The sequence below is a fragment of the Huiozyma naganishii genome, chromosome 1 (assembly GCF_000348985.1).
Source record: "Huiozyma naganishii CBS 8797 chromosome 1, complete genome".
Classification (NCBI taxonomy): domain Eukaryota; kingdom Fungi; phylum Ascomycota; class Saccharomycetes; order Saccharomycetales; family Saccharomycetaceae; genus Huiozyma; species Huiozyma naganishii.
Window position 1 is genome coordinate 578,496 of NC_035922.1, and position 11,071 is coordinate 589,566.

At 50.9% G+C, this 11,071-nt stretch overlaps 7 protein-coding genes across 7 annotated transcripts in view; 4 read left to right on the forward strand and 3 right to left on the reverse strand.

Annotated features, from left to right (window-relative positions):
• Nucleotides 1-775, reverse strand: part of LYS4 (homoaconitate hydratase LYS4) — a gene marked incomplete at both ends in the record, with an annotated part of 2,085 nt that extends 1,310 nt beyond the window's left edge. The window contains one exon of the mRNA XM_022608564.1: nt 1-775. This exon is cut by the window's left edge and continues 1,310 nt beyond it. Coding sequence (XP_022462347.1) covers nt 1-775 — 775 coding nt within the window.
• Nucleotides 776-1,494: 719 nt separating this feature from the next.
• On the forward strand, nt 1,495-2,454 carry RTN1 (Rtn1p; the record flags this gene model as incomplete). Its single annotated transcript, XM_022608575.1, has 1 exon — nt 1,495-2,454. One exon carries the CDS (start codon nt 1,495-1,497, stop codon nt 2,452-2,454), a length of 960 nt encoding a protein of 319 aa, XP_022462348.1.
• An 84-nt stretch (nt 2,455-2,538) lies between these two features.
• On the reverse strand, nt 2,539-4,083 carry HEM1 (5-aminolevulinate synthase; the record flags this gene model as incomplete). Its single annotated transcript, XM_022608586.1, has 1 exon — nt 2,539-4,083. The coding sequence occupies one exon, from the start codon at nt 4,081-4,083 to the stop codon at nt 2,539-2,541; it is 1,545 nt and encodes a 514-aa protein (XP_022462349.1).
• Nucleotides 4,084-4,301: 218 nt separating this feature from the next.
• On the forward strand, nt 4,302-4,868 carry COX20 (Cox20p; the record flags this gene model as incomplete). Its single annotated transcript, XM_022608597.1, has 1 exon — nt 4,302-4,868. The coding sequence occupies one exon, from the start codon at nt 4,302-4,304 to the stop codon at nt 4,866-4,868; it is 567 nt and encodes a 188-aa protein (XP_022462350.1).
• Nucleotides 4,869-4,943: 75 nt separating this feature from the next.
• IVY1 (Ivy1p) lies at nt 4,944-6,185 on the reverse strand (the record flags this gene model as incomplete). Its single annotated transcript, XM_022608608.1, has 1 exon — nt 4,944-6,185. One exon carries the CDS (start codon nt 6,183-6,185, stop codon nt 4,944-4,946), a length of 1,242 nt encoding a protein of 413 aa, XP_022462351.1.
• Nucleotides 6,186-6,417: 232 nt separating this feature from the next.
• Nucleotides 6,418-7,290, forward strand: TRM8 (tRNA (guanine46-N7)-methyltransferase; the record flags this gene model as incomplete). The annotated part of the gene is made up of 1 exon (XM_022608619.1): nt 6,418-7,290. One exon carries the CDS (start codon nt 6,418-6,420, stop codon nt 7,288-7,290), a length of 873 nt encoding a protein of 290 aa, XP_022462352.1.
• A 229-nt stretch (nt 7,291-7,519) lies between these two features.
• On the forward strand, nt 7,520-9,424 carry PCF11 (Pcf11p; the record flags this gene model as incomplete). Its single annotated transcript, XM_022608630.1, has 1 exon — nt 7,520-9,424. One exon carries the CDS (start codon nt 7,520-7,522, stop codon nt 9,422-9,424), a length of 1,905 nt encoding a protein of 634 aa, XP_022462353.1.
• Nucleotides 9,425-11,071: the final 1,647 nt, after the last annotated feature.

Sequence of the window (11,071 nt, forward strand, 5' to 3'; positions counted from 1 at the left end):
TATCCCTGTACCACTGTATCAAAGTGTCATCGACGGGGAACAACCCTGAGAGGGCCCCCCACTCCGTAGTCATATTAGCAATGGTAAGTCTATAATCCACGGGCAAATGTTTGACCCCATCGCCAGTGAATTCAATCGCGTGGTTCAACACTTGATCCTTATTGAACACACCACATAACGCTACAACCACATCCTTCCCGGACACACCGGACGGCAACTCCCCCCTGAGCTCCACTTTCGCCACTGGTGGGATCTGCCACCAGGTCACCCCAGTGGCCCAAATCGCAGCGGCATCGGTCCTGACCACTGGTGTCCCCAGGGCCCCCATCCCACCGTACGTGTTCGAATGGGAATCAGAAGCAACGGTGAGGTTGAGCGGGAACGCGTACCCCTCCTCCACCATCACTTGGTGGCCAATCCCACGCCCCGCTTTATAGAAATCGATCCCATGCTTCCCAGCGAAGTTTTCAATGTTCCGGTATTTGGTAAGGTTCTTCTCCGAGGTGTTCTGTATATCGTGATCTAGAGTATTAACAATTTGTTTTGGATTGGCCACTTTTGTAGCACCGATCTGCATGAACTTGAGAGCGACAGGCCAAGAGTTATCATGAGACATACAGTGAGCGGGACGTATAGATACATAGTCCCCGGCATGGACCATTTTCCCCCGGGGCAACCCAACAGCATACTTCTGTACGATCTTCTCTGTCAGATTCTGTCCGTGCCCTTGCAAGACACGCACTGAGACGTGCAAGTGTCTTCTCCCGCGGAACATTGTGCTGGGGGGTTGAGCTGGGCAAGGCAGAACCGGACAACCAGCCTAGACAGCGGCACACTCTATATATACTGCCCTGCACTACACAATTACATACCATGCCAAACACCCAGTATCGCAGACTCAGAAGGAGTCATACTGCCGCGCAACTGGAACATCCCACGGGAACTTCAAGCACTACCAGGATTCTAAAGAGAGAGAGAGAGAGAGAACAACTACAGTGTAACAAACACAGAAACAGCGAGAAACGAGAAAGAGAGTAATTCCGTCGGGAAAACCGCGGCACCCACACACCCGGAGCGCAGTGCACTCTCCCGTACTCTCGAACCAGGCACTTAGTCTTGTATACTAATGTACAATATAGAAGAAAGTAAGCACATGGTTACTCACTTAGTAATATAGATTATGGAAAACATCGTTGATCAATACAGTAGAAAACTAAAGCCTTTTTACACTCGAGAACCAGGCACTCCATGTCCATACTTGCCTACAACAATCTGCCACTCTTCCTGCCTTCTACATAACAGCTGCCGCCGTGTGCTGTGACAAGGCCTCTGGGGACGTGACACGTAGACGGCGGCAGCTGTTACCCCGCCCGCCGCGAAGGCCCCCCCCGCGGCCCCCCTCCTCGCGCGCCCGGCACAGAAAACACCGCAGCGCAGGAGCACCCGCCGCCCTTTTCCCCCTGCGCTGCACGCGGTGTCTGGGTGTTGCCGTTGATGACAAAGAAACCGTTTAGAGGGGTTCGGTGCATACAGACTGTATATATATACAGTCTCGGTTCTGCGTGGTCTGGTCAATTGTTGTTGAGCAGTCGTGGGTTATTCAACAGTTTTCTGCTTTCATTGCACCCTACCCCAACGCAAGATATGTCAGAAAAGAGTGCAGCGCCCGCGTGCGGCTGCCAGTGCGATTTGTTGCTGTGGAAGAACCCAGTAAAGACCGGCAAGTACTTCCTCGGGTCTCTTGTCGTTTTGCTCTTCTTCAAGAGAGTCAACATCTTCACGTGTCTGCTGCGGATCCTGTACACCGTGTTCTTGACCACCGCGTCCCTCGAGTTCGTCTCGAAGCTGCTGTTCGGCCAAGGCGTCGTGACCAAGTACGGCATCAAGGAGTGTCCCAACACTGTCGCCGCCGTGAAACCGTACGTCGATGAGCTGTTGAGACAGCTGCCTGTGCAGCAGGCGAGGATGCGCATGCTCGTGTTCGCCTACGTGCCCAAGAACACGTTCAAGGCAGCAGTCGCCACCTACGTCCTGCACAAAGTGTTCTCGTGGTTCCCGCTGTGGACAGTGCTTTTCGTCGGCGACCTGTTCTTGTTCACCATGCCCATCGTGTACAGGACGTACCAGACGGAGATTGACGCCGCGGTGCAACAGGGCTGCAAATTGGTCAAGGCGAGGGCCCAGTGTGCCGGGAAGAAACTGTGTGACGCAGTGGAACCACACATCAGAAAGTGCCCCCCCCTGAACAAGATCATACAGAACTGTGCCGCGAACAACAAGAAGACCGCAACGGCAAACGACGGGGAGGCCACCGCGAGCACTACCTCCGCTCAACAGTTCCCGGATGTGCCTGAACACACCCAGGAAACACACGAATTTAACGTGGACGATTTGAAACAGGAGATCCAGGAAAGTACGGACACACTCCAACAGGAGTTCCAGAAGCACGAGTAACCGTATCTCACTTTTTCTTTCTTTCTTCTTCTTCTTTTAGTTACGTAAACTATATACATACTGTACATGCAATCGTGACCCCTTTCACAACTTGATGCCACTGGACACTTCGAGCTCCTCAGCAGCGTGGTCGTACACGTTCGCGTTCAGATCCGCATTCGTCAATTGCAACTGTTCATCGGTCCACAGATCCCGCTGCACGGGCACAGTAGGGTCACCGCACCCTAGCAACCCGCCGTTCGCGGCCCAGTCGCTGGTACGGGGCAATTGCAACTCGCGGAAAACGTCCTCCATCGCAGCCAAAAGTACATCGCAGTACTCCAACGAGTGGTCAGGCGTAGGTGTAATCCGTAACCTCTCAGTGCCCCGCGCAACAGTGGGGAAGTTGATCGCTTGCACGTAGATCCGGTGGCGGTCCATTAACAAGTCTGACGCTTGACGCGCGAGATCCGGGTTCCCGATAAGCACGGGCACGATGTGCGATGGGTTGGGGATCACGGGGATGTCCAACTCAGCGAGCCCGCGCTTCACGTACCGCGTGTTCATCTGTTGCCGTTGACGCAGATCCAAATGCCTCTTTGAGAAACGGATCGCTGCAGCGGCACCGGCCATCACTGCGGGGGGGAGTGTCGTCGTGAAGATGAACCCGGGAGCGTACGACCGGAACCAATCAGTTAACTGTTTCGACGCAGCGACGTACCCTCCCACACTGCCGAACGATTTCCCCAAAGTACCAGTGACCATGTCGACACGGGACATCACCGTTGGGTGCGCTGGCGCAGCGGAACCGGCGGCCAAGTGTGCAGAGAAATCTGCGTGCTCAGCAACACCAGCACCTTGTGGACCGTAGAGCCCCACGGCGTGCACCTCATCGAGAAACGTCAACGCACCGTACTTCTCCGCGAGGTCACAGATCTTGCCGATGTCAGCAACGGACCCGGCCATCGAGTACACGGACTCGAAAGCGATCAGTTTTGGCTGCGATTTAGGGTACTGCTGCAACATCTGCTCCAGTTGTTGCAAGTCGTTGTGACGGAAGATATGTTTCTTCGTGTTCGCGTGCTTGATCCCAACAATCATCGATGCGTGGTTCAACTCATCGGAGAAAATCACAAGATCCTTCACTTTTTGACCCAAGAGGGACAAAACGGCGTCGTTCGCAACGTAGCAGGAGGAGAACACAAGCGCTCCTTCCTTCTTGTGCAAAGAGGCTAACTCGGACTCCAGTTGCAAAGTCAACTTGTTGTGGCCCGCGATATTCCGCGTCCCACCAGCACCAGCACCGTACTTGTCAATCGCCTTCTTCATCGCATCCATCACCTCCTGGTTTTTCGACAACGCTAAGTAATCGTTAGAACACCAAACGGTCACTTTGTCCGCCTCGTTCTTCCGGTGCGCCAGCGGATACTCCTTCGCCAAACGGTTAATGTTGTTGAAGTACCGGTACGACTTGTCCCTCCGCTTAGCGGCCAGATCAGACTCAATAAACCCATCGTAGTCAAACGCAGACTCCTGCGTAGCATGCTCCACGGGTCGCTGTTGCAACTCTCTCGCGGCAGCACCGCCAGCAGAAGCGTAGTAACGCTTCCCACAGCTCAGCACCTGTCTTGCCCCATTAAAACGCAGCATCCAAAATTCCTTGCAGCGTCTGAACTACCGTCAAGGATCCCATCCAAGACCCATCAAACACACACTCATCGTCAACTGCATCTTCTTCGTTTTTGAACAGAAAATTTTCGTTGGCTTGCGTCGTTTAAAAACTGCTCGAAGATGAGAACATAGGACATGGGGTGTCCACTTTGACGGGTTTGTACCGGTTTGACTGGATCTGTGACCGTGTTTGCGTGATGACTAAGGAGGAAGATGGTTCGTCTGGGTCCTCTGGGAGCAGCTACTCGAAGGGCCAAAAGATACTGATGCGGGACACGCCGCCGCGGTTCCCGCACGATGCGGACGGTGCTGCTCCACAGGGGACATCGTCGAGGGAGTTGTTCAGGACTGCGTGGGACGGTGTGTCTATAGAGGACTTCACGCTGGCGAAGCTCGCGACGGTGCCCTGTTTCAGGGACGCCGTGATGGTTGGGTTCGGCGGGATGGTCATCCTAGGAGGGGTGACACTCGCTTACCACCGGAGTGCCGTGCGGGCTGCAAACTGGGCAACAGCGGGACTGTTGCTCGGGTCCGTCGTTGGGTGGGAACAGTGCAGGTTGAAGCGCAGGAGGAGTTTTGAGATCGCGCAGAGGGCGATGGCCACGGTGCGCGCGAAGGAGAGTACCCATGCGCGGGACTACCGACTGCTAGGAGAGGGATCTGTTAGGAACGCAAAGCTTAAAGAGGAGTGGGACAATCACCGGAACGATGCGACGATGGAGACACCGCAGCAGGGGAAGTCCAAGTGGTACAAGTTCTGGTGAAGTCGAGTTCGGCGGTTACGCAACGTCAATATATTCACATAATATATTATATATATAAATATCAATACCTTGTAATTATACAGAAGATTGGTCCATTGCGATATCGCTGTCGCTACCGCCATCGTCGTCGTCTTGTTCTCTGGAGGGCGGGGTTGGAACGGGCAGCGAAAATGACTGGTCGTTGATATCCGCCTCGTCCGCTGCCTCAGGGCTCGCTCGTTCACCTATACTCTCCTCTCGTCCATCGCTCCGCACAGTATCAGGCCCGCCTGTGTTGCTCCTGCGGTCGACGTACGTTTCAGCACTCAGCGGAGGTCGCAGCATGTTCTCATCTGTGACATTATCGTTATTACTCCCGCTGGCATCTTCTTCTTCTTCCTCTGCCTCATCATCAATTTCAGCGTCGTCTTCGTCCCCGTCTTTGCTGAACGGGTCCTGAGAACACACCAGCAGGTCGTCTAGACCGCCGCCAGACCAGCCCTTCCTCGCTATGTTTTCAGAAATCTCGACGTGCGCCCTCGTGAGCGTTGCCACGTTGTTCATCACCTCCGTGCACGTTGTCTCAACAAGGTTGTACGAGTCCTGGAAGAAGTCGTGCCGCAGGGACTCTATCTCGTCCAATTGCAACTGCAGGTTGTGAAGGCTCTCCCGGTACGTCAACAGATTCTTCGTTTTCCGCTTCGACAGTTTACTGTTCAGTTGCTCCTGCATTCGAAGCTTCAACGTCTGCTCCCTGTTTGCCTCTTTGAACCGTCGCTCCAGCAGCGCACTCATCTCACCAAACGCAGTCGCCTCACCGCCAACACGCACATTCAACACGTTATCGACACTGGAAGACAGTATTAGCTCGTGGTTTGCCATCAGGTGGAACAGTCCAGACGCACTAAGAATCTTCTCCGCCGTGTCGTCGCTGCAACCCTTCAGCCGCGCAAGCTCCTCGAACGCAGAGGCTAGCTCGCTCGACCGCTTCGAAGTCTCCCTTAAGGAGTCCATGTACCGCAGCGACCCGCGCTGTATCTCCGTCAACACCTCCTTCATCAACTTCATGTCCCGCCTGGTCACCAGCGTGTCCAAATCCCTAATCGAACTCACATTGGAATGCAAAGACGACGCCCGACGATACCCGCCAGCATCGAGCTTTAAGGGACTCACCGCAGAACCTTGCACATGTTTACTTGTCCCACTTGTTCGTGCTGCTGCTGCTGCCGCCGCCGCCTCTTCCTCCTCTGCAGCAACTGCATTCTCCAAATTGTTCACAATAGGGTAGAATTCAGACAGGTGTGCGGGAACCGCGTCGGGGCTCATCCGATTGCTCATAACTTCGCGTAAATTGCACACAGCACTGCAGAATCACAGATGGTACAGGGGGGGTGAGAGTTCAGCCTTCAACCCGAACACATGAACCAGTGCGTTTCTCTTTGAGCTGCTCCAAAAGCGTTGAAAAATTTTAATGAGAAGCGAAAGAGGATTTTAGCGATGACCTCTTGACGCTGTCGACTACGATTCGTGTAGACAGGTACATTCCAGACTGTGTGAGTTTAAAGGAACAATGAAGGCGAAACCACTGGGCAGTTACTCGGACTCGAAACGGTTTGCGTACCGTATCAACAAGCAAGAGAACAGAGCGGATCTGAAACGAGTGCAGTTCTCTCCAGATGATGATCAAGAGACCAGTAGTGGCGCCGTGATAGCTCTGCCCAAGAAAAAGTTCTACAGACAACGGGCGCACTCAAACCCGTTCTCGGATCACCAATTGGAGTACCCTGAGTCTCCTGATGCGATGGACTGGGCGGAACTCTACCCGGCGTACGTGGACGGTGCGACAGGGAAGATGACTCAGGAGGTAACGATTGCCGACATAGGGTGTGGATTTGGTGGGCTAATGGTGGACTTGTCCCCAGAATTCCCAAAGGATTTGATCCTGGGGATGGAAATCCGTGTGCAAGTGACCAACTACGTAGAGGACAGGATCATCGCATTGAGGAATAACAACCTCGGGAGCACGGAACACAACTACCAGAACATCAACGTCTTGCGGGCCAACGCCATGAAGTTCCTGCCCAACTTTTTTAAGAGGGGCCAGCTGTCCAAGATGTTCTTCTGTTTCCCGGATCCGCACTTCAAGCAGAGGAAACACAAGGCGAGAATCATTACGAACACGCTGCTCAGCGAGTACGCCTACGTACTACGGGAGGGCGGCACCGTGTACACTATCACGGACGTCGAGGACCTCCACCACTGGATGGTCAAGCATTTGACAGAACACCCGCTGTTTGAAAGACTCGACGGAGAGTGGGAAGCGCAGGACAAGTGCGTCTCCATCATGCGCAATGCCACGGAGGAGGGCAAGAAAGTCGAGCGGAAAAGAGGAGACAAGTTCGTCGCCTGCTTCAAAAGACTGCCATCCCCGCAATTAAGCTGATGAGAACGGTGCACTGCTCTCTCTCTTTCTCTTAGGGAATCAAAAGTGACAACCCCCTCTCTCTATAGACTTTACTTTGTATCATACACATGTCGTCTTTAACTACGTAAATTTTTTTCTTCTTCTTCTTCTTCTTCTTCTTCTACAAAATAAGTGAACTATGCTTGCCAGTATTCCCCTTCTCATTCTCAAGTGGAACATCCATAGACACCGTCACACTCACGCAGTAATGGATGAGGATACAAGGGCGACGGTGAAGGAGTTCGAAGATGTCTTAAAGGAGCTGACTTTGAACTCGCGGCCCATCATCACGACTTTGACAAAGATGGCAGAGGAAAACATCTCTTGTGCCCAGTACTTCGTCCATCTGTTGGAGGCAAGGATAGAGAAGTGTGTCCCAACTCAGAAACTGTACGCGTTTTACGCACTCGATTCCATATGTAAGAACGCCGGGAGTCCCTACACCATATATTTCAGTAAAAACCTGTTTAGTATGTACCGGAAGACGTATCTGATCGTGGATAACAACACCAGGACCAAGATGATCAATCTTTTTAGGTCCTGGCTGGAGCCTACTACCGCTACTGGGGAACCCGTGTTTGATAAGGGTACGCTTGACAGGATCGAAAGCTTTCTGATCAAGGCAAGCGCACTGCACCAGAAGAACATGGAATCTATGTTGCCTACACCGACCATCTCTCTGCTGCTCAAGGAAATTGACAAACTCACCATGCTCACAGAGGAAAGACTCAGAGATAACAAGGCTGATGCAAAACTTGCCACAAAACTGGAGGTGCTGAACCAACTGAAGGCCGTCCTTCAAAGGGAGAAATTGGGTGTACCAGCTTTGAAACAGGTACAGCTGCAACTGCAACAAGTATTTGCGCAGGACCAACAGTATCTGCAGGATAAGTTTGTGCACCAACAGAAACAGCAGCTTCAGCAACAGCAGCTTCAGCAACAAAAACAGCAACGGCAACGGGGGGCTGGTATGATGGGCACTCCGGACATACTACAAGGTTCAAAGTCGCCCTCGAAGAGTGGCACACCCATTATACCTCTGTTCAATAATTTCAGTAACCAACCTTCAAAAACAGCCGGAGCTGCCACGAACGCAAGTGCTTCGTTGTTTGGGAGCATGTCCAGCATCTTGTCCCCAAACAACTTTGCCGAGATGGAAAAGACAAACAGAATAGCCAAGATTAAAAACCTTTACGACGAACTCAATAAAGAGGGACTGCTCTACGTACCCAAGAGGGAATCTATCGTTACTCTGTACGACAGTCTCAATACAAAGAACAACGAAAATAACATGCAGCAAATCAAGAATAACTTACCGCCAATCCCAGTACTTACAAGCATCATATTCGATTGCAAAGCACATTTCGCCACTAATAACGCCAGTCTGAGCAATGCGCCCACGTTGCAATTGAACCAGCAAAACATTCTCAGCGATAATCGCCAGGTCAATAACAGCTTCATCCACTTCTTGTATAGAGCTAAACCCAACAAATGCAGTCTGTGCGGTAAAAGGTTCGGGAACTCCCCGGAGGAAAAGAAATTACAAAGCGATCACTTGGACTGGCATTTCAGAATCAATAAAAGAATGAAGGGATCTTCTGGCACGCAAACGTCTACAGGCTCGACTGCTGCGACTGCTGCTACACAGAGGAACATACAGTCTCGGAACTGGTACATCCCAGATTCGGAGTGGGTTCTTTTCAAGGACGAAGAGATTGTTTCCATCAGCCATGACCAAGCGGATCGCCGCTCTGGGAAACAGCGGGGCCAGTCGAAACAAGCAACACGTCCACATGATAACGACGGAAAGTTTGATTCTGCAAAAAATGCGCCTGAAAAGGATATCGTTGCAATCAGTAGGGGCAAGTTATTGGCAAAATATGTTGTTGTGCCGGACTCGATTCAAGATATGGCATTCATATGTCCTATTTGTAAAGAGAAGGTCAACGGTGTGTATGATGAGGATTCTGGGGAATGGGTTTGGAAGAACACCATAGCAATTGAAAATAAACATTTCCATGCCACCTGTTACTTTGAAACTGTTCAAAACCGCTCCAACAGCGGGGACATGCCCACTACGGAACTGGAAACTTTGAAAAGCCTTATTGAATAGTCGTGTGTGCGTGTGTGTGATGGGTTTGACTGCGTCGGGAAAAAAAATACTTAGCTCATACTTGATTTGCCGAACTACAGTTTACGATTCTTTTCCATTGCCCATGCTAATCCGTTTCTACATTTTTGCTCTTAGATCAAAGTAATGTACATATTACCTTGGATTTTTGGGACGGAAAGATAAAGACCTACAGAAGTTGTTACAGTTTGAATGTCATGAACTTAGGAAGTTCGATACATGATGCGATTGCATGCCAACACCAATAGCTGACTTTATCAGACTTGCTGAGATCACCATTGGAGTGCAATCATATTATCATAGACTCTAATATATAGATTATCTAAGTTTAAAGAATCTTTAGTTTAAGGCCTTCACAAAGAAGACATGGCCTTTTTAATAATTCTGTTGAGGGTCTTTGAGGATACGTTGGGGATCTTCCCTCGGGAATGGACTCATGATCGGTTTTCCCTGGTAAAATACAGCACTGTGATGTATTATACGCCCGACATGCGAGGACAACCCTTGAGATAAGCAAATACAACTGATGTAGTTCGTACGACTGCATATACTGCGTAAGTAAAAGTATCTGGCTGTCGTTATACATATTACTCAACCAAAACCTACAATCCCTTTAACAGAGGGGAGACGTGGCACCTTTCTTCGCACGGTAACCAGTACTAGAACTGAAAACACAGCTTTCCAAGAGAGACTAGGCCTAAAAACAGATCCATTTCCACCGTAGATTGAAACATCCGCCATGGTAGAAGGCTTGGTTAAAACACCCGACCCACAGACACAACCTTGAATGTTGATGGAATGCCGTTTGACGCTCCAGTAATCGTTGTTACAGGTGTGGTTTTGGGGGGCAAGAATTCTCGTCGCCAGTTTGCTGCTGGTTTCCGTATTCCCGCTTCCATTTGAATGGGCCGAATGTTCCGCACCATTCGCATCACCACCTAAATGTTGGCTGCTATAGACTGGATTGTTTGCCTGGGCTCCACAGTCTTCAATGCATGTAGAAACAATGGTGTTCTCCTTTGTCGTCTTGGGCAGACTGTCTGTTTTTGACTTCTTAATGGGGTGCTCCGTTTGCGTCTCCTTAGTGGAAGTGGTTCTTCCAGATGATGAGGTTACAAAAACTGTGCTGTTACTGTACCCAGGGTCGAACGATTTGCGTTCCGACTCAGTGGAATTGGAGGTGGAAGAGATACTACCCGACACACCCGCTGATTTAGACAATACACCCGACCCACTCCTCGATGAATGCTGAGAAGAACTGAATCTCGAAAGACCAGTGCTGGAAGTACTACTAACCACTGAGGTGCGGGATGATTGGGACACAGACTAACTCACGCTGGAGGAGTGGTGGCTTGATGGGTTTGCACTGATAGAAGTGGAAAAGGTCCTCGAGTAAACAGTACTCCCAAACCCACAAATCCCGTTCTCCTCGATTTATGAGTAGGCGGTGACGTATTCTATTCCCAATGTGCCGCCCACTATTTCTGTTGTGATTTTTGGCTCAGGAACGGGCGAAAAGGGACCATGGAACAGTAATCCAGGGTACAATGAAGTTGTTCCTACATCAATAAAAGAAATGTCTTTTTGTTTTATGTTGCAAGGGGTAACCAAATCATCCAGATCTGTTAT